Below are 23,898 nucleotides of genomic sequence, written 5' to 3' on the forward strand. Positions count from 1 at the left end.
ACATATATATCTCAACCATTATATATCAAAATCAGTAAAAATAGTTCATTCATAATAATTTGGTGAAGAAAGCAAAATCTCATTTTTTAATATGATAATTATTGTTTTTAATAATTGATAATAAAAATAAATTAGAAATAATACTTTTTAAATTTTTTATTCTTTTATAAATTTCTATCGCCTTAACAATTTTACTTTTGTGTACGTAATTATTGATTAATTATCACGAACTTGGTGTTAATTGTAACAAAAATTGATGATGGCAAACTCTGTGAGATCGCTAAATCAAATGTGTTATACTCAAGTTAGTTGTTAAATCGAATTATCTGTACATTGTGTAAACATTGAGCGAGGATTTAAACTTCATTATACTGAAAATTTCGCTTTGTGTGTATTCGGTGTAACGGAATTTCACTGCGGTTTGTTCATTAATCACGGAACCTCAGTAGAGCTCTCGATCGTTCGCGAAGAACATCTTTCCTCTTCAAACATTTTGGCCCATAAAGGAGATTCGATAAATCTGTGACGAAAAACGACCACAAAGTCGTCGCTTTTGATATCGCAAGATATCGTCTGTTATCAACGTTACTTCAGAACTCGGCCCTTCTCGCTAAGAGCTTCTTCATTTTTTAAAATAAAATCCGCTGATCAACGAGTGCACCGAACGCGACCGCCCTCTTTTCCTTTCGATCTCGATCAGCTTTCTATTACGTCCGTGCAATAAATCCTCTAGTCATTCCCGACATACTAAATCCCTAAAAAAAAAAAAAAAAAAAACGCGTTAAGAAGAGGATTATGAAGCCATCGATCGGTAACTAAGGAAGATTAAGTGACCCGAACACAGTTTATAAAGCCTCTCGACTCCCTTCGTCGACTCCAGCATTACCTATATTCCTTCAAGATCAGGGAAATTCGGTCACTTTTAGTCTGATAAAAAATATTGTAATATCGCCCAGCACTTTTACTTATATTTAAACAATCTAAAAAATTTTTGTGTGTAATCAAACGTTACCTCGATTTTACTTAGATTACGATGCTTACCATCCTAGCCCACGAATTCTTTTGAAATTTTTTATTGTTCTAAAAGAAGTTTATGTCGAACTTGCGCGATATCAGAAAGTGTTCGTTTTCAAAACTGTATCGCAGCAAATAATCCATCTGTTTCCCTAATGACTATAAATACATCATTAACCACCGCGCTTAATCGAACGAGAATTTGTTTTCAACTGGCCTAATTACGCACGGCAACCAAAATACACAGCTATGGTAAACAGATGCGTGAAATCGAAATCGACAGCGTTCCTAATTAATTGCTCTTGTACCACGCGTGTCCACCTGAAATTGTTTTTCCGATTTCGTGTGGCCGCAAGTGGCAATGTACACGAGTTGATAAAACTTGCAGTCGATATTCCAATGGCAATAATATGAGACCGCGGGATATACATATATGACTACCAGAATAAGCGCTTGCGTGTCATAAAAAATCTCCAAACTCAAAGTTCACGGAACGTAATGTGAAAAGTTTTACATCTGTTCGTTAAATTCACGCTAAGCCGAAAGAAGAGAAATCGATATGCCTGGAATAACAAATGTCGCTCAATTCCTGCATATATGCGTAATGACATTATATGATTAGATAAGTCTTAAGAATCGCATTTCTATAAAATAAAAAAAAAAGAGATAAAACAAACGATTAAGAACATCAATTCTACTTTCAAAATCATTTTCCATATTATTTTTTAATATAAATCTCTTGTATCATTATCATAATTGACTTTGTAAATAGCCGCAAGTTGAGAAAACTTTTACTCATGTAAAAGACTATGTCGCTTCAAACCACTCAACTTTCACACATCTTATTACAGATGATGCCGCAAAGAAAAGAGGGAGATGAAGCAAGACGACCAAGCATTATTTCGCATGTTACGTGTAGTCGTATAAAAAATCCGCGGAACGTGATAACATACACAGTAGACATAAGATACGCTCCCGAGACTCAGGCGTTTCACGCCGGTTTATTAGATTCACGCGTTGTAGACGCGAAAAAGTTCGTTCGGAAGGAGTGACCCAGCCGAGCGTTTCGGGAACGCGCGAATATGTTTGTTTCGGTTGATTTGTACGTCGGGTATACCTCTTATTTCGCGCCGCGTATTTCAGCGAGAAGGCGGCAGCTCGCGCGTCACGTAGCGCTGCAGCCGAAACGTGCTTCAATTTTCGGCGGCGCGGAACGGGCGCGTCGGCGGAACAATGCGCGACTGCATCTACTCACCGGGGAAATGTTAACAACCGCCTTTCAGCAACTTCTCGCCGAAATAAAAGCGCAACCAACGACACGCAGCGACTTCCATTCCAATTTCCACCTCTTCGCTACTCATCGCCATTCTTACGTAACAATATTAACAGGCATTTCTCGTAGAGACAAAGCGGAAAATGTAATAAAGTCCACCTTTCTAAAAGGTGATCCCGTATCGCCGTTGCTCATATTTTCTGCAATTGCAATTAAATTCGTTATTCGTTAAGCTATTATCGTGTTTAACGCACATGAGCGTAAAATAAAGATCATAAACTATGTGTGTGTGTGTGTGTGTGTGTGTGTGTATAATTAATAATTCATTTTTATTATTAAATATCAAAAACACAATTTTTTGTAATCAAATATGTTAATTTGTTGTATCGCGTAGATTATAAAAATATCAATTAGAATTTACTCAATTGTTGATCTTGCATTATTAAACATAGATTTTGCAACATGATAAAAAAAAGAAAGAAATCCACTTTTTTTTTGTAAAAATCCAAAAATCCGTTTTTAATGTGTGAAACAACTTTTTATGAAAATATCATAATAAACGGATTTAATTTTAAATAACTAGTAAGAAATAGAGTTTCGACAAAGTTTCGCAAAATTTTAAACCATCTTTTATTTTTATGTATAAAGCTTCGTAAAAACTCATAAACCATTGAGAGTTCTGACTTTATTTTTAATAGTTGTACACAGCTTCTTACGTATGAAACAAATAATTGTGATCATTAAACAAAGAAAATGTCTTGAAATAAATGGAGATGCCAGATTCGAGTTGTGTCGAGAAGAGACGAAGATTTCAAAAAGTAATTTCGTAGGTTCAGTTGTGTGACGCGAGTAACATTTCCCGCGGGACAAACTCGACTTCGGTACATAAAAAACATTTTTCCCCACGACGGGACGCGATGTTGTGTTATTTGAAACGAGGGGAGCGAGTGTTTCACGTTCGTTTATTAAACTCGTACGCGTATAGATTTTTTGCAAATACATCAAATAGTCAAAGTGTTATCACCTGTGACCGAAATACATAGTCAAAGTATAATTCAAAGAACAAACTTTACCCTACAAAATTTTCTTAAAAATATGAAAATTAGTAAAAAGAATTAGTGAAAGGAATCCTTGATAAATAAACTAAAGATAATATTTCTTGAAGGAAAATTTATCAATTTGTGAATATGTTTTTCGCACGATAAACGAGCTATTTTAGTTTATCACAAATCGTGTAATCCATCATCTGTTATCAACAATAGCTCTAAGTGCAATACGCATTTGGCTATCAACGAGCTATTGTTGGCTTGGCTGTCAAGGATTAAATCACTATTCATTACGCTGTAGATAAATTGTCCCATTGCTATTGCATCCAAATAATCGGCGCATCTACTGATTCAACCACCTATTTTCAACCGAATGCAAACGGAATAAGGAATGGAAAATGGTACATTGTGTGAAATATAAAATAAAATACAAAATATAAAATCGCATCAAATACGCATTCAACGGCGCAAGTGATATATTGCATTCCGTAGCAGTTACAAGATCGAGTTTAATCGACAATGTTTTAGCACACGATAACCGTAATGAATTGCATAGCGCGAAACGCCATTACATTAATTTCGATTTCACGCGTGACACCACGCGATCCTGAGTAAATCAAAAATACAAATTCATCCGAATCGAAACGACCGACCGATCCATCAGTGCGGAGGAAAATATTTCCTAACAGACGTGACGTAGGTCGGCACCCTCTCGCAAATCGATATGTTCCAATGCATCGCTTGCACTTTCCATAGAAACAACACGCCCAATTAATCGATTACACTAGCACGGAGCGATAAAAATGAAAGAATAGCATACATGATAGACATAAATGATCGTATGCAAAAGTGCGATAAATGTGAATAACGTCATATTTGAAACGAAATATTTCGTATAATTAGAATGCGTAGTATTGTTTGCGCAAAACATTTAATAATAAAAGCGATGCGTATTCTTGTTATTAGGTGTATTGCGTATCGCGTATACAATTACTAAATATTCACATAATATAAATTATTAATTTATATTAGAAACGCAAACATTTGCATTTCAATGCAAATACATAGATTGGAAAATATACTTCGCCGCAGTGATGTTCCCACTGTAGTGAGAAAAAAAATAATGTGTAGCCAGCAGAGAACATCACTCGAGAACGCAATAGTTGAAAAAACTCGTCAAGGGTGTTGGCTGTACGCCGAGCGTAGAGTGCAATGTATAAAATTCAAACTATAAAAAATATCGGCGGGATGCACGCAAATAGTAAACGGCAACGCGATTTCTATAATGTCGAACAAACACGCATGTGCGAGCTAAAACGCGGTTAAATTGTGTCGGATGGGAAAAGCGGAGAAGGAAGAGGAAGTAGAAGTGAAGGGAAAGAGGAACGGCCATCTCTTCCACAGGATGCTCCTCCGCAGCTCCTCCGGGCAAAATATTAGTCGACGCGAAATGAACTATTCGTCTACACAGCGATTTTCTCCCTCTCGCCGTGTTCTGCTCTTCCCGACTCGCTCGCCTTACGCGCGAAATCGTTGCATATTAATTGCGAGAATGCACGGGCACGTGATAATTTGTAAATGAAGTTACCAGTATACATCAGGTAACCAAAGTTAACCGCTCAACGCATTAAAGAATCGTGATATTTTCTTGGACAGGTGCGTTGATGTCAAATAAACGTCGGCCGCTCATTCATTGCCGCGAATAAAAATGGAAATTTCGCCTGAGAAAAATTCATTAGATAGTTATTGCCGAAATGTGAAGAACGGTTGGAAGATTTTCGATCTATTTTCTATATCATTTCTAATTTTTCTTATATTTCTCTATCTACTTTAATTCAATACTCAAGATGAAATCAATCCCGACATTTACTAATTTCTTTCTCTTTCGACGGATAATAAATGTCCGAAAATCAATTAAATTGTCATTTATTATTGCATAACCCAATAACAGAGTTATATATAGTCTTTTAATGATTTGACATGCTCGATGTATTGGATATCAATATTAGATACCAGATTTAATAATTATTCATTCATTGGATTTGAAATATAAATTCAATTATCATTGATTATTGAGATTATTGAAATAAATGAATAATAAAGCCGATTCAACCTCATAATATAGCTGATTTATTATAAACTTTACGATATTATCGAATATGGATGTGCATGTAAAAAAAAATATCGCAGTGTCACGTTTAATCCAATGTTACAATTACTCTGACTTGGCTCGCAACTCGTTTGTCACATAAAGAGACAAGAGAGCGTTTTCCACGGAAACTTTTGTCAAAACGATCACTACAAACGGCGAATCTTGCGCTTCGTGGAAATGATAAATCGTAGCAATTTCACGGACTGTCGTCCGTTTAGTCGACGGGCCGAGTTGAAAACGATCCGCGTCCTCTTCCGACGTATGTTCCACAAATAAAGAACGAGAAAAAAAAGTTTCGCCGAATCTCCAGATCGTGCGAGTTGCGCAGCACGCGCCGCTCGCGTGCTAAAAGCGATGATTTCGTCAAGCACAGTCATCGATACTGTACGAGGAGAGAAAGCCGCTCTCCACACGGCGCCAAAGAGATTTTCTCTAATTGACTTGGAGGGTCCTCGTGCTGTTAACTCGACTGGAATGCACCGGAACGCTACCCCATTAAATTCATCCGCGATGGAAAGACTACGCTGTCTATCTGTTGCCACTTTCCCTTCCCCTCTAGCTCACCAGTCCCCGTCCGCGGTTAAAACCGCCATCCGACGCTCGCTCCTTTTCCCATTCCTCTCCCTTTTGCCGCACCGTCTCGTCGGGCCTTTCCCACTTTCGTTCTCGCCCATGCCGACGTGGTTCAATATTTGCACACAGATCGATAACGAGGGTGAGTGGGGAGGAGTAGACAATACTTTCCTTCGGTGGCATATCAGGCTCCGTAGATAGCGAAACGGGGAGGGGTGATACGACGGGTTGAGATGAGAGAGCGCGAAGGAGGAGGAGGTCGTTCGGGGAGACGAACCGCTGATAGGTTTGCACAATATTGATTCAATAACGGGTGAATTCTTTGCCGCTTTACGGGCAAGCGGCACGCTCTTTCTGACGATCAGTAGCGAGAAAGGCGGAAAAGAGAAGGATAAAGGATAGTAGAATTCGCGGCACTCGAGGTTAAAGTGGAGGCGATATGGTGGCAGGGCAGAGATACGCCACTGGTGATGGCGGCGGTGGTGGTGATGCGGTGGAGAATGGCAAGGAGCAGAGCGTGGTATTTCGGCTTCATTTCATCCTTTATGCCGGAGAATAGGAGGGATGGCAGAGAGAGAGAGAGAGAGAGAGAGAGAGAGAGAGAGAGAGAGAGAGAGAGAGAGAGAGAGAGAGAGGTAGAAAGGCCGAGGGAGGAGAACGAGGCACGCTGAATTACAACCCCTTGCGAGATACCGCAGAATTCGCGTTCAAGATTAAACGGGCGTAAGTCGTTCCACCCTGCAGCATTTAACAAGGTAGCCCCTTGCGGTGTGGATGGCGCGACGGTGTGTTTAGCTCCGGTGTACGTACTGTCTACTTTACTGATATGCACCGTTTCGTTTTTTCGCCTTCTCGCGCGCTAATGAGCTTGGATATTTCAGATTTCGCCGATACTTTGTGAACATCGAGTAATAATAGTGTGAAAGCAGCGTTCTTACAGCACGAAGAATGCTTTAACCAATTTTGAATCAACTTTTTTTTCAATCAAAGTTAAAACGAGAGATTTAAAAAGTAATTTCATTTCTAATTACTATATAATATATACGATACACAAATTCACAAAACATTAAACATTAAAAATGACTAACGCGTATTATTCTGTAAACATTTTCATCGCCTGGAAAGACGAGTTTGCAACATCTTTGAACACGATCGTCATATAATCGCACACGGAGATGCGCGAGATGCGCGAGGAGCAAATGCATTTAAAGGTTAAAATCACTAATCTATGTGATAGCCACGCGCGACACACACAGAGGCAAAAGTAAATTCAACTAATTTATATATACGCGCCGGAACCCGACGCGTATGGCGGTCTGGTGGAGAAGGATGGGCAAACGAGAGGGACGAGAAGGTCGGAGAGGAGAAAACAGAGGTGAGGGCGGACGTTGAAGGGGATGGGCGTGCAGTTAATCTTCCTGGTCCACTAGACGGCAGGAGAATCCGGCAATTAGTTCGTATCCACTGCATTGTCTTTCCGCCGCTCTCATCCCCCCTAATACTTCATACACACTCTTCCGGTCGAGATCTCGTGACAGTGTGTGTGCGTACCGCGCAGAAGGCGCGCGACTAATCTCTTTTTAACTGTATATAATTAACAACGAACGCTCGCGAAGACGGTCATCCTGCTTCTTAAAATCTTCCTAAATTTCTCGACCATCATTCGGTGACGCGATATGTCACTATGTTTGATGGATTGATTCATTCTTGAAAAGTAAGAAAAAATATATAAAAAAAGATTAAATTGTAGACAAACAATTTTGCATTACGAAAAAATATATGACACTAAAAATCCAGTTATTAATCAATTTCGGAAATAGTTTAATGCACAACTGCAGAATAGAAAAAAACGCACCTAAGAATCGTTAACTTCGCAGCCGCACTGCGTGCGGGAAAGTAGGGCAAAATTAATCGACCGGAAGAAAAACAATTAACGTTTCAACGAGCCAAAAGACAAAATTATTCCATTTCATCTCGAATGGCGCGAAGATCGGGGAAGTCAAGCGCTGGGGGCAAAGAGGTTCGCCGACTTCAGCGTGTCGCGAATTTTATTTTATTCCAGACGCGTCCCATAAAATATTCAGGATGAGCGATATCAGCGCGGCCGAGTCCTCGCATAAAGTACATCCCAATACCATCGCGAGTCGCTGCTTCTGCGACTGTGCAAACACCGGTGCACTTTTCGTTTTTTCGCCCCGCCATCGCCGTCCCTCGCCGCGTCTCTATTTTTTTTTGCCCGACCCCGTGAAAGATGATAGCGCTGAGAACGGAATGCCATTAGCATTTCTCATTTCTGCTTTTTGCCGCCCCTTATCTGCCAACGGGCGCGACCGCGCTATCGTCGCACGGATTCCGCGGCACGTTCGGCACCGCGGAATATTCGCGGTTCTCGATTTTTGCGGATGCCCTCTCCCTCGACTCTCGCAGCAAGAATTATTCGGTGCCGAAACGTGACGCGTCGCGTGTAATTACAACAAACACGCTGTTGGAATTGCAATCGCGTATCTCACCCGCTGTTATCCCGCTTCGCGATCGAACACATCGTATTTTTACGCAGATAATAAAATCACCATGGATTTTGCGTGCAAAAATGTAATTATCTGATCTGTGTGACACCGCTCTTTCTTCTATGTTTGCATATATTTAATCTCTCAGTTACCACACTCTTTTGCATCACATTTATATTGCAATTCACTATGAAATATCATACATGTGAAAAATAATAAACAGATGCACATTCACGTAATTTGGCAATTAGCGTAAGTGTTAACTATTATTTATACAACTACCCATTACTCGTTACAGATTTTGCAACCTAATACAATCTACCCAAAGCTCATTTCATATTTGCGTTGAATGCAGTCTTTATATTGTGCAAATAAAACTCATTAATGCCATACGATACGATATTAAACAGACATATAAATTTAACAAGTAAAACAATAGAAAGTATTGTCTTGCAATTTCGGTAAAGCTTGCTCGAATTAATAATAAAATTGGTACATAACGAATTGGCGAATTATCGGATATATCGGACATATCAGGCATACGCGAATGTATTTATTAATAGCCGGTGGAGAAGGAGAGAACTGTGAAACCGCGCGAACGCGTATCTCCTTTCGAGCTCTCACGAAGGAACAAGTCGCGAATTCGGTTTCTGTATCGCCGAAGTGTGCGTGGCTGCAAGACGAATCCCTCTTTCGGAATTATTCATTATTCCACTCTCCGATGTACCAACCTCCCGTCCTCTCGCCGTCCCGGCACTTTACGTCCACCCACCGCAGTCCTCTTCCGCAGCCATTTTGCGACTCTGCCTTCTCAACTTCATCTACTCGAACCCGGCGCGACTGCTGAAAGTTACATCGGCAGGGCGGAAGAGAAATAGGATGGACTCTCTCGCAGCGCAAAAATTGAATAGTTAAAAATTCATTAAAAATCCAGACTCACGCGCACGGAAACGGAGACGAGTCCGACGACGCGTTTTGGCAGAAGGCTGCATATAAAAACGCTCCTGCCGGAACGCGTGTCGCGAATTATGAAAAAGTTATCACTGTTAGCTCTGATCGCATCAAAGAAATCGACGATCGTAAAGTAACCAAAATTAAATTCTGTGTAAAGAAAAAATATAAAACATATAAATGTAAAGAATATTTCCAAAACTTTTCCAGAAAGTTGTAATTATTTTAAAGCTTGGTATAAAATAGAAACATTGCATTTTATATTTTGATAATATAAAAGAATAGCCGGACAAAAGAATTTTCGGCGAGTCAGAAATAAACTTTTAAATCATACGTAAATGTATAAAAATTACTCTTTCTTTGTATAATGTTAAAATAAAAATGATGTGTCTTCATCTGACTTCCCTTTCACATTTTTTTTTTTTAGTCTTTTTTGACTCATTCAATCGTCAACATGCAAGTGCCTTTTTAAAAATTCAAATTGAGCGAACAAACACAGGAGTCAAGCGTTTCTGTAGGCCGTATCAATTTTGAGGGACATAAAGAATCATATCCGTTGAGGCTTGCAAATATCACCGCGACCAGCACAAACGCGCGCCGCATCGACAGGCGACGGCTTTCATTGTCCGGGTATAACGAACGACTGTCGCTCGTCGCATTCGGATGGCCGTTTTCGGGACAAAAAGTTTTTACGATCTATTTGCACGTACGCGATGCATCGCGCGCATCATTCCGTCGACCGCAAGAGTGTCCCACGTGGGAATAGAAGTAAAACGATCGCAGTAAAGCTAACCAGACAAAAACATCGACATCGTCAACTTACAGGATCCCTTGTGACTATTCAGTGCCAACTACAAATGATGAACATCAAATTGTCTAAATTGTCTAAATACTATCTGCTTAAATATCGAGACATCGTGTGAATAATTATTCACACGGTGCAAAATTCATTAATAAAGCTTTTAAATGTTTCAGAAAAATTAGAAGCACTTTAAATTTAGAAAGATTTGTAAAAAAAACAACTTAAAAATGAATAAGTTTCAAATTATCAAGATTTGTTACTTTACGGTTAAGGTTCCAACAAAGATATTGACGGAAGAAAGAATCAAAACTGGTAGACATCCCGAGATGCATGACCGAACGCGAATAAATAAACGAATAACTATGCGGATCGACAGATATAGATGAAGATAAATACGGATAGATAAATAGATAGAGAGATAGATAGGCGGACGGATGAAAAGACAAATAGATACATCCATCTTTATTTCGCGCCAGGGAACGGCGCAAGGACGCGTGGGAATACCATCAGCGCCGGAAGCTACATTTCACCATCGCCACCGAAAAAATCTCAGCAATGCACGTGCGAAAGAAGTTGGATTCGCGTGTTATGACGGGGAGTGAAGAGAGTGCCCGAATACAATCAGTTCGACACATTCGCGTTTTATCGATATAAAAGGAAGGCCCGAAGGGACTCTCGTTGCCGAGAATGCCAAGGTCGACGAAGCGGATCGGTAGCGGTCCTTGTCATCGCCGTTCTTCCCGTCTTCATCCTCGCCCTCATCCTCATCTTCGTCGACGTCGTCACCGACGTCCTCATCGTCGTCGTCGGTGTTATAGCGGGCAAACAAAATATCGTGGTGTAACGGGACACGGGATACGGTGCTCGGGGTCCCAAACCAGGAAAACCCGAGCAAGTGCTCGAGCAAACAATGACGGCGAGGCAGTATTGTTCTCCAAGTAATTGAATCCAGCCTACCATCCCTTCGGCCATCCGATGCTCGGCCGACTCCGTCGGGTTCTACTCTCCGCTTCGCTGCGTTCTCTCTCTCTTTCCCCTAGTTTCTCCTTTCTCGTATCCGTCTCGCTCGTTCCCTTCCCGCCCCGTTTCCCGCCCCAAGGCTCTTTTGTCGGAGTCACCGTACCTTGCGCCATTCTGTCCTTCTGCTAAGTCTCGACAATTTCGCGAAATCTTCTTTTTCCATCTCGCCCGAAAATATCCGAGGAAATACGCCGGGAGATTTATTTATCGCATCGCACATGGACGTGGATTTAAATTGGCCCTTGTTAACCCTTTGCAGTATATGCAAATTTTTTTAAATAAAATACATCAAATTAACAAATGAGAAATGTTTAGAAAATAAATCTGAAAAAATTTAGAAAATGTACCGATTCATGAGTCTAACAACTATGTTAATTAGATAGTCAAATGATGATTACGGACGCTAATCATACTTGAATGAGCATCTCTCGGTGGTCACGAGTGGGTAACCACAGTGCCACCAAAGTGGACGTCAGTTAATCATGAACGTACACAGTGATAAGCGAGATTAAAGGATGAAAGGAAGTTAATATCATCTTGCTTGATAATTCTTCCCTCGGAATTGCAAAAAATTATAAAAGTTACAGTTACTAATACACATATACTTTTCTCTGTTTTAAATTAATATTGTATCTATTTCACGCACTTTTGCAAAATTCTTTCAGGCTTAATATATTAATGGTTGCCCGTTACGTAAAATGGAATTTGTTCTGAATAGCGCGGAAATTCCGGACGATAAAAGTAAATGACGGACACGCTTTGCTCGAGAAAACACGAACAAAGTGATGTGATAAACGTGTTCAATATGCGAAAAAAAAGACGCAGTCGCCAATATGGTGTCCATATAAAATAATGGCACCGCATGGAAGATGTTAACCTGGCCATTGCTGCGGCCCAATATCATAAACAGATATTGATATTGCTGTCATATTTGCACACGTGGTGGACTGTTTCTCCGATATTTCTATTGACCGGATGCACACATACGGTACAAGAGTGCCACGCGAAACATTTACCGAGTGCTTCGTCATGAACAGACAATTGCATTTTATTTACTCTTATTTAAGCAATGCGATTTTCCCGCATCAAACCCTGCAATTTTCTCGAAGAGTATGTTTGCCGTCCAGAAAATTTTCCAACGAAAATCTTGTGCAATGTTAACAATATTTATACAATAGTTTACCATCCATGCCGTCTATAATTTTGAGATATATATATAATAAATTAAAATATTCAGTTAAATTATGTCGGATTAAATATTCTTTGTATTATAATAATGTAACTTAAACTGTTTTCATCAAGCATATAAAAATAGCTTTGTAACTATTGACGCTTATCAAAAACAAACCAGTCATTTCGTCTTGATTTCTTCGCCTTGCAATATAGACTTATATGACACATCGATTCTTTGTATCCGCGCAATCGAACGTAGAAGAGACCTAACCCATCAGGTTGAGTTATTGTACATTGGGGTTTCCGGCAAACCGACAGTCGGTTCTTTGCTTACCGAAGGCGTGTGAAACGCCGCATATAGACGTTCTTTTGTTTGCTCGAGATGAACGCGGTACTATATGCAAAAGAGGTGGGGGGGGGGGGAGGGGTGTGGAAGTTTGCATTCGGTGGACTATCGAATTACAACGCGCTGTCCGCACCGCTCGCTGCGAGTTCCGTTAACAACTGCAGTCGCAGAGCTGTGTCACCTATTGTTGAAAACGAGCGTAACTATACGTGAAATCGTCTTTGGGGGCCAATGTACCTTCGATTAACACACTCACGACCGATGTCGCGCACACGCGGCACGTGGTTTTCAGCACAAACCGCTGTTACACACATGCGGTGCAAGTTATCATTCAATTAAATGACCAGATTTTTTTTCAATTCCGCGTATAAATGTGATTACATATAGCACCATGATTCATTAGTACATATCATATTTATGTGTATAAATATTTGGCAATAGATTATACTTTCTGTAAAATTAATTTCACGGTCCTTATTGACTTTTCTTCCTCTCCGTTTTAAGAGGTTTTACTAAATAAATACTAATAATATGATTAAAATGTCCATCAATACACGCGCACACACGCGCGTGCGCACGCTTATCTTCAATAACAAAATAAATAATAGAATAAAGCAGCAGCACGCTTTTCTTAAAATATTTATCTTTCAGTTTATATTCATCTTTCTGAGATCTTTCGTTAATTAAAAAATATAATTAAAATTAACTTTTACGAAAAGAAATCATCTGAAATTATAAAAAGGTGTGGATTCCAATGAACATTTCGCTAAAAACTCAAACTATGTTCCCGTAGGATTAGTATTCCGCAGAACTCTGGAGACTGAAAAATACTGGTCCGGTCCCGTCGCGTCGAGCACTTTGCACGCCAGTTCGAGTTTTACTCGCAATTACGAGTCGGCTACGGACACATCGTTGAAAGCGGACAGTCCGGCTCGCTCGTTTACTTCGTTTATTTACCGAGGTACTCGCGACTTGAGCTTTACTCGAGTAATTAGACCCGAAACGCGACGCTGTCTTCGAAAGCGAACGAAACGTCGCGTCTGTTCGAAAGCTTTATCCCTCTCTCTCTCTCTCTCTCTCTTTCTCTCTCTCTCTTTCAATCGCGCATTTACTTCCTAGGTTACAATCCCACCCGCTTCCCGTATTCCGCGGTTCACTTACAATCAGGATGGAAACTCCTCCGTTGCAGGAACGAACGGAGAGATCGTGTGTGCCAACGCGTCGTCGCCGTCTGGTCTGTCGCAAGCGGATTTACTGCGTCGGGTTATTGCGTTTGCGAGCGCGTCGCCGTATCCGCTTAAAATTAAAGTCGAAGCTCGGAATTACTGTCGAAAATAAACGGAACACGAGCATCCGTGGAAGAATTTCGAATGCCGACGTGAGTGCGTCGCCGCGCAGTCTGCGTCGGACTTGGACACCAGCGAACGTGTTCGCACCGGCGATACGCGTACAAACTTCTGCATGCCGCGGAATTCCATCCGAAACTATGGTAGATGTTCGAAAGCATATCCGGCGGCGTTTTTGCCCACCGATAGGATTTACACTTCAGCAGCGATGGCTGATTGTACCTACATCGCTCATGGCGGATTCACGCGGAAGCAGCAGCAAGGCATGCCAAGTGAAAAGTTACTTGCTCTCCCTTTTCCAAAAGCAAGCACATTGGGCCAAATGTTGCTCGTACATACAGTTATAAACGTTCTAAATATAAATCAGGGCAGACTGAACGAGGCACTGCATATAGACAAAAAAGAAAAATATATTTAAGGTTAAATATCAAGTTTATAATTTGTTTCTATCGTCAATATTATTATATCATATCATTATTTGAACGCTATTATTAAACTGCTTTAAAATACTGCATAAATGTATATGAAATAAAATAGAACGTGTAAAGAGAGTATTACTAAATAATGAGAAAATTGATAACAATCTAAATAAAGTTCCAACATATTTAAAGTTTTCTTGCTATTTTTTTTTTAAATGAGAAACAATTAGAGAGCTCATATTTGACATATTAGCATAATAAAAATTAAAAATCTAAAAATATACGACACTCCACTTGTCCTGCTAACCAATATGCTTCAAATCTCGCTTTCTATTTGATCAACTGCTAATTTTATGCAAGTAACTTGTCCACTCAATTTGCTTCCGTTTCGTGTAAACCTACCGTTAGCATTAATCGTGGTTAACGCAGTTTTCTTTCTCTATTTATGTTGCAATTAAGGTTTGTGAGAGATCTACAAAGAGAGGTAATTGCTGACTAATGATAGGCAAGCAGACTTCAATTCCACCAATAACTTCAGTTAACCACACAACTAATTAAATCTTTCATATTTCCTATTTCTAACATCAAAATCTACGGAGAAAAAAAACGGAAAAATCTAAGTACTTTTTGAACAGTCCTTGTATTTTGTATAAATTTAATCAGTATTAATATTTCAGATCGCGAAAGAATCATTTTTTCATAATCGATTATATACTGAACGATTTTTATCTGTTTTCGTATCCGAGAAGCTATATTTCTAAACGAAAGCAAACATACACAGCCTTATCTATGTCAGAATCTCGTTGGTGAACGGTTCTCCAGAGTGTTCCGCGAAAAAATGAGGCACCTCGACACGTCGCCGATTAGTCTGTCCTGTTGGTCCGCCTTGCGAATTCGCCCCCGTTTAGTTGCATGCCTTATCGACGGCGGAGATGCAAATTTAGAAATACGCGGCGACGTTGTGTCTAGTGGCTTCGATGCACGCGACCTTTACATACTGGTGTAGTGTAGGCACCGCGTAGCCGCAGATGGATATTTTTGTAATTGAAAATGATCGATCGCGGCGCCCGCGCGTCCCGCCATACCGAGTAATAAGGTTACCTACTTGAAAACGCGAGAAACGTCTGAGCACGCGAATGAGAGAAAAGTCGTCAAGAAATCAAATAAATTATCATAGATTTACATCGTGCATAACTTTACCAAAGTGCACAAATAATCGATAAGAAATTATACGTATATATGTACAATACATAAAATATTTGATACTTTACAAATATAATTATAAAATAATATAGTTTGATAATAGATAGAACATGCTAAAACTCGCTCTGCCTCAAAAATAAATTCAAATGAAGGAAGTTTCAATATTACTCATTTAAAGCGTAATGTTACAAAATTTGTTTAAAAAAATTTATTCAAAATGTAATGCTTTGTTTTATCAAGATTATTCCATATACCAATATTGTTCATTATCTAGCTAGCTGCAATATTATAAATTTTTTATCAATTATTGATTTTTTCACGTAAACTACAGAGCTATGTAAACCTTTACTCACATTCTATCCGTGATTGGTGCGGAATGGCATAGTGAAAAACACATTTACGTACCTGAAACAAAAAAATAACAAGTTGATATCAGTCATCAAGCAATTCGGACATTATTTTTTTTATTCCCTTCGCGCGTTTCATTTTGCCGGACCTCAACTTATGGCCGACAGCGATAAAACTATATAGCGCTTCAACAGCGCGACTCTACAACACTCTATAAAAACGTGCCCAGGAAGGTCACGTATTTAATAACGCTATATATCGGACGCAGATAAATTGGATACGGCACGTATCAAGATTTACACTCTTAACCACCTCTGTTGCGAAATCATAGCTTTTTACTCTCAATAAGATACACTCTTTGTTCACTTTTCGTGAATTGGGCAACTGACTCCATTCTCGTGTTATGAAGTTTATTGAGATAGATGTAATAAAACGTGACAAAACGTTGTTTTAATTGACGTGTTCCAGAGACAGGAAAACTGACGATTTTTTTCTACCTTTTATTTTATATCCTTTTCTCTACAATACACAGTGTGTCCTGATTCTCGTCAATTTATATTGTTTTTAAGCTGCAAGTCTAAAAATTAATAATTTGTACCTTAATAAAAACATAATAAAACAAGGGAGAAAAATTTAATATAATATTCTCATAAAATGGAAAATAAAAATGCGTATTAAATCATATTGTTTATTCATAATTTCTAATTTGTCTATTTCCCAGATAAAAGAAGATAACTATTATCATATAGCATAAGTAAACAAAAAAGATAGTCGGTTGTATCGTAAATTGAATTCGGATATTGGTCGACGCCGCATGCACACGCAGTTACATCAAATCGCATATTTAATTCCGATAGGAATATAAGCTGTGCATCAAAGGAGTCTTTGAGCATCAAAGGATATCCCCGGGAGAAGAGCCAAGCATCGGCTGTCGCGATCCAGTTTACATTCGTGCAACCTCTCAAAAACGCAGTCGAGGAAAATTGTCGATGGAAGACGCAATACCATTGGAGAATAACGATCTAAGGTCTTTATCATTTCTGTACGTATTTAAACGTTTTCTAATAATAATTCAAAACTTTAATCTAAAATTTAAAAAATATGCTTTTTATGGAAAATATTTGATAAACATTATTAAATCCTCCGTTATCATAAAAAAATTACACTGAAAATCGAATTGGAAAGTGAGTGATTTATTTTTAATATTTTACTACTTCCTTAATTTTCTTCATTATCCTTTATTCTCTCTTTCTGCATCAAAATGTTCTTTATAAAAATTTATATAGAGAAATAATGTCAAAACATTATTTAACATAAAGTTCAATACCATTTATAATTATAATTAAATTATCGCCACTAGAGCAATTATTTTATGATAAAATTTAATGATAAAATTCGCGGGATAATTGATTTCAATTTCAGTTTAAGGTGGAAAAATCTATTTGTTGAATGAGGCTTCTCAAACTTTGTAACGTCTACAATTAGGCTTTAACCGGAAGCCGCCACATAAGTGGGTTTATGTTGGAAAGGGTTCCGAACACGCACATACACGTAGCAACAAAGCGCGAGGATTGCCACGCAGAAGACGTTACGTACTTAGTTATCAAAGGTTTGCAAGGACAGCAGTATCCTCCTTTACCAAGTTTCCTCTGAGGTCTTAAAGGTGTTCCACGCGCTGCACGCGAATTTCTCAAGTTATGATTTAGTATCCGGTGGGTGGTCTGAGGTAAAATCAGGGGTATGCGTCCCGAGGAATATGCTCAAGTAGAGAGGCGATGGTAACACGGAAATATAAGGTGCTTCCGATCAACTACGGTTCTGTTTAGAGAACCGCTTCTAAAAGACTCTATACATGTGTAAATAATGAGAAAAAATTGCATTTTGCTTGACAATAAAATAACATTTCCTAAAATGTGATTTTGTTTATTTAGATTTAGATTATTGCTACAAAATTCTTGAGCACGAGAAATTGCGGTTATTCGAAAACACCCACGGCAATAAATGCAAACGAGAAGAAGCGAGACAAAGATGGTTGTGAGTACATCCTCTGAAAAAAAAGAAGAAAAGGAAACGGAAGAATTCAACAGTGAGATAAAGGAAAAGAGTGAAACAGCACATGCGATATAGAACATGTGAAGAAAGAGAGGCAAATTATACAAGAAGAAGAGAAAAAAAAATGACGACCAGATGAGAACCAGACACGGCAGTCGCGGTAAGGAAGAAGCGAGAAGAAGAATGGGATGGGAACAGAAACCGGAAGAGAAGGAGCAGGTAGAAGAGGGAGGACGCGAGAGGTCGAGAGGAGGAGTAACTTCCTAACAAGGCGGTTAGTTGCGGCTTAGCAACGCTATGAACGCGAAATATTGCGAGCCGGCGGGTTCTCCAGCCCGAGTTCTCCCCTCCCTCTATATCTCTATGTCGGCCAGCTTACTCTGGTTGTGTGTGTATCGCACGGCCGTCTAATACCAAAGTACTGCCGAATGCGGCAAAATTTCCAAGTGCCAATAATCGATTTCCACGAGACGCAAGTGAGACGGTTGCTAACTGATAGATGTGATTATCGAGATTTTGTTGTTTCAGTAAAGCATGATAAACATAGTTGTGCATTTATAAAATAAATTTTAATTTATCGAGATGTAACATTAATATCATAAAGAGTTTTGAATTGTGACCAATTAATCAAAAAAATTTGATATTTTTTAAATATCTATTCTAACTTGAAGTAGAAAATTATTTTTTTAAATAGCTGCCAACTCATTCGTTAAAGAGCGAGACGATTGCGCAGATTTTCTGCCGACGTCTGTAATCTCCGTCGTAATTATCCGCTTGGATGGTGCTGCGAACGCAAGTAGCAGGTTTTCCGAAAATAAAACTGGCAAGTCGGCATCGACACACAAAAATTTCATAAGATTGAGCGAATTTACTCTGCGTATATCATTTTAAAATAAGATTTTAGTAACCAGAAGAATTAAGAGTTGCTCCAATCGATGTAAAAGTACTATTATTTTTGGTACTAATTCAATATCAAGTCGCCGCTTCTTTGGCGGCGAATTTTGTTCATATGTCAAGATTTTATGCGGTTTCAAAATCGATCTTCTGTCCGATGCAAAAGTAACTCTATTAGCGCAATACTACTACAATCTTTTATGGCATTAACAAGTTTTCAAGGATGAACGAATAGGAATTGTCTAACTAGTTCAATTTTGAGTTTGCTGGAGTATTTCCGCAAGCCACGAGCCGTCGGGCTCATCTTAATTAGAGCGTAATTCGTCAGCGGAGGACTTAACGTCGAGATCAAAGGGTATAATGAAGGGCATTGGAAGTTTCCGCACGAAACACAACTTCTTTGAGAAAGTTTCGCGAGTGATTCGATTAAATCCAAACGGCATGCGCGCCGTCTTTGACGTCATGATCTAATTATTTCCGATTTTCGTTGCAATCGGTACAATGATTGAGAATAGGAACGGAAACTTGTTTGTCTTCATTCCATATGCTTGAATGTGCTAGCGTGATATGCCTGTTGCGCCGTGATTTGCATAGATGCGGCAAGTTGAAACTGCCAGCTGTCGACAAAATGTCGACGCTTTCTTTGGTCATCTTTAGTAATCTTCATCTCTTATATTTAAGCCTCAACTACCCGAGAGCTCAGATTATCAAACACTGCGTATATGTCAGTACTCTGATAAATAATCATTTTAATCTTAATAAATATTTAGCATATACAGTCTTGTGAAATCTAAAAATATTTATCATTTTCATATATAAAAATTTTAAACACTGCTCGCATAAATTTTACCTATCACAACCTATCACAACAAAGATAGATATCACAAGGTGCAGAAAATAATAAATATTACGTGTGTCTCAATAATATAAAAGTCTCACAAACTTCAGTAGCTCGACGAAAATGCCAGAACCAAATGATAGTTATCAGATTTACGTCATCCGTCACAGTCTATTAAGGTACAGCTGTAAATTATTACATCGCATAAATATCCGGATAGAAAATCACGCCGCGATGGAAACGATTGATTTAATCGGCCATTTAGCTTCGCGGGAGAATCGGCGTGTGTGCCTCACATACGTCCACCACTCGTATAGCGCGTTCCCAGGGACGGGGTATAGTTTTTATTTATTTACACAAGAGTCGGCCGCCCTCAGCCTCCGCGTAGGATCGAATAGAGCGGCTGGTTTATATTTTATTCATCCCCTATTGAATTCGGGCTCAATCTCACGAAAGTGTCTCTACCATGGCCGTCCGGTCCTCGTGCTCTCTTTGCTGTGTCTCTTCTGACTCGGATCAGGATCCCGTTCCCTCTCTCTCTCTCTCTCTCTCTCTCTCCATCCCGCCTTTTCCGTCTCTCCAACTTCTACGTGGTAGGTATTTCAATCTCACTATGCTCCGCTCGTTCTCCTCCTTCGAGAACACCTTCCTCATCCTCTACTTACTTTCTGCCTATCCTCCTCTCGAAGACTACCCGGACTCCTCTACTAAGCTTCCTTTAAATTTGTACCGCAATACCTTTGCATGCTCTCGACTTGACAATTGTTCGCAGCATCGAACGACACATGTCGCTTATCGAACGCGAATCCGTTCGTTCGCTTTTGTATGCACAAAAGCAATGAATCAAATGGTCCGGTAACAAATGTAAAGCAATCGTAAAGATACGAAAATACAGTGTGACACAATACATACATATGATCTCGAAGATATGTTTTCTTTCCGCTGCTGTTATATCAAAAACGGATGCAAAATAGCAATAGAATTCCTAATTGCGATATGTAATTGCGATATGTCATTTAGAAACACTAAGCTATCGTTTTCTTTATAATGCACGCCACGTCGCACTCGAGCTCCTGTAATCACCGCGAGACTTCGGAGTAGACAACGGACGAATTCTCTCTTCCTTCCTTTCGTCTATTTCCGCGCCGCTCTCGAGTCCTTCACGCCTTGCAATTTCAGAAGTGTCGAGACAGCACTCGTACCCAGACGCTATTAAATATTGAGAAACTCTATGCCCTTCGAACGCTCTGCAATGCTCGGCGCCTTACGCATACATATGCACGCCTCTGTATTTCTATCCGTCTGCATGCGCGACAATGCATGTAAAAGATCCGGCAACGCGCGTGCTGCGGCATCATTATGACGTAAACTACAGACGATTTTTTCCGAAACAAATAAGGAGTAACAATTGCGCACGCGAAACGGAAAGATACATCACATGTATGTAAAAAATTATCCATGTTTTCCACGTAGCAGATTATCACGTAAAAAATGAATAAAATAATTATTCGCTTTACAGCTGTTACGACATCGTTAAGAAATAGAAGCTGCTGTATTTATTATTAAAAACTGATTGCATCGTACCAAACGTTTCAATTATCTTATTTAAATATTATTATTCCAATCATGATTACAATCACAACACAAGTATCATTAATTACGCATAGCTACAGAAATAAAGAATGTGCAGTCACTTGATTCCTTTTCGAACGACGCGTACTTTACCGTTAACCTCGATTGAATCGATCTTCTTCCTCAAACTATATCTTAAAAGCTACTTATAAAAAGAAACAGCGCATTGCATACCAGATTTATGTAACCTAGACTGCTGAACCGTAAATTATCCATAGAGACGCAAAATGCAAAAAAAGAACCAATAAATCTCGATCCTGACACGCAATCCAAGTACTTGAATGGTGCAACTTGGGAAAGGTAGAAACTTCGCATCGGAAGCCGCCACGGAAGCAAAAGCGAGTCCGTCGCAACAAGAAGACCACGAGGATGAGACCGGTTCCTGGAGCTATGGGGAATCCGTGTCACGCCTTCGAGCGCTAAACGTGCTTCACAAGATAAAACGCGGCGGACTCTGGCAGCGTAGGACGTACGTGTGTAATTGTCGATCGGGCACATCCGAGAAAAATGCGGGTCCGCCGTCGTAATTCGTCGAGTATCGAGGAAACGTTGTGTCCCAGGCGCGAGGTATATCTCGAAGCGGGCTTCGATAAAGTCGAGCGTACGTGCCGCGGCCGGGGGCCGCACGAATAATCGGAGTCGTTTAGCTCTCAGGCATCGACTATCAGCTAGAATTTACGATTCTGGTGTTTATTCTACGGAACGTAAAATAAAACAATCCCCGGTATAATCAGTATAACAGCAAAATCGATTGTTCCCTCTTCACCCGGATATTTATTTGAGAAGTAAACGCGAGAGTGATGAAACCTCCAGAATAGTATTGGCAGCGGTGTAAGCTAAGAATAAATCGATAAATAGACATTTTTTTACTGATCAAGACGAATGTGTTTATTCTAATAAATTCGAGATAAAAATATATGACAGTTAATATTTCTTATCAAGAAAAAAAAAAAAAAAGATTAATTATTTATATTGTAACTAACTAATTTGCATGAAACGATCTTTGCACGTATAAAAAAATAAATAAACCGGTTAAATTGAGAACCATTCTTACTAATTTATACAAATTGCTGTTAAACTCTCCTCACTATTGTGCAAAACGTAAAACCATTTTCTCTTAATGACACGAGCCTTCTGAAAATAGGCTTTACATCACGCGCCCGTATCCAACTTCCTCTCTCCGGTCCACGTTCCACGTTGACGATAGCACAAGCGCGCACGGCGCGCCTAACGACGCTACCTTTACGGGTACGGCCGGTCCTTTCGCGCGCGATAATTGCAGCATATTCCCGCAATTATTCGAGTCCAAATAATTTCCCTCCGCGTGCGAACAAAGACCGAACCGTCGCCGGATTTCCCTGTGAAACAGCGCGCGGTTCTTCTTTCGGACTCGCCCGCCGGACGGAGACTCGCTTATTTGCGGCGTGTGTATCATGACGGTGGATTACGGACGCGAGAAGTGCCGAAAGCATGAGCGTGCACACAGACGACGGCGATAGTGCACACCACAATTAGCAGACAAGAGATGACGCTCACGTGGGGTGGAAGGCAAGAAGGAGACGAATAGACGTGAAAACGAGTGCAAGTGAAAGAGACAAGATGAGGCACAGTTCGGGTGAGGCAAATTCCAAAAGAGATGTGCTTTTAATTATACTAACGCTCGGTGTCCGATTAAATGAACGGAGGAGCCAAACTCGCGAAGCTCGGTGCAAATTTAATTATAGGGAAGAAGGAGAAGCGGATAGAAGAGCAAGAAAAGAGAAGAGGGTAAAAAGGAGAAGCGAAAGCTGAGCTGCAGATAGTGCGTGTGCCCGAAAGAGAAGGAGAGAGAGAGAGAGAGAGAGAGAGAGAGAGAGAGAGAGAGAGAGAGAGAGAGAGAGAGACAGAGACAGAGAAAGTGGTCGAGGTAGAGAAATCCAAGTATTTATATGACGGCAGTTTGTTTAGGCCGCTTATTAATGGGACGGAAGAGGGTCGTTGTAATTAAGGGAACCCGGGATTCCATCCAGTGGCACACAGAGCGCCCTTCGTGGATGCGCTTGAGAGCGTCGTCGCGTTCCATCGAGGACGCCGACGTGTTTCTACGTCCTTCTTCCTCGTCTCCGGCCCTCTTCCGTCGTATCCTCGTTTCTTCTGCCATATCTGTTCCCTGTAAGTTCTCTCCCTCGCCTCATGCGCCGCCTTTATCGTTTCGTTTAAGTCGGTGAGCGTCTCTTTCTTCACTTTCGCGCAGACATCTGAATTGTCTTTTCGGTGAGAAACAAAGCGTATTCAACCGTCGAAGAAACCTTCATCCTTCCCGTAACCGC

General features: G+C 40.0%; 1 protein-coding gene across 18 annotated transcripts in view; it reads right to left on the bottom strand.

The window, feature by feature from the left end:
- The window catches only part of mbl (muscleblind), a 363,403-nt gene that overhangs the window by 147,331 nt on the left and 192,174 nt on the right, over positions 1-23,898 (bottom strand). The window contains exon 3 of one of the 18 annotated variants that reach the window (XM_067355303.1): positions 16,087-16,230. The exons of the other annotated variants lie outside the window; for them this stretch is intronic. Within the exon in view, the coding sequence (XP_067211404.1) occupies positions 16,171-16,230 (60 nt within the window). The 3' untranslated portion in view covers positions 16,087-16,170. Of the gene's footprint in view, positions 1-16,086; positions 16,231-23,898 lie in introns of those variants that run through there. 18 annotated transcript variants of the gene reach the window in all.

The sequence above is a fragment of the Linepithema humile genome, chromosome 5 (genome assembly GCF_040581485.1).
Source record: "Linepithema humile isolate Giens D197 chromosome 5, Lhum_UNIL_v1.0, whole genome shotgun sequence".
Taxonomy (NCBI): Eukaryota; Metazoa; Arthropoda; class Insecta; order Hymenoptera; family Formicidae; genus Linepithema; species Linepithema humile.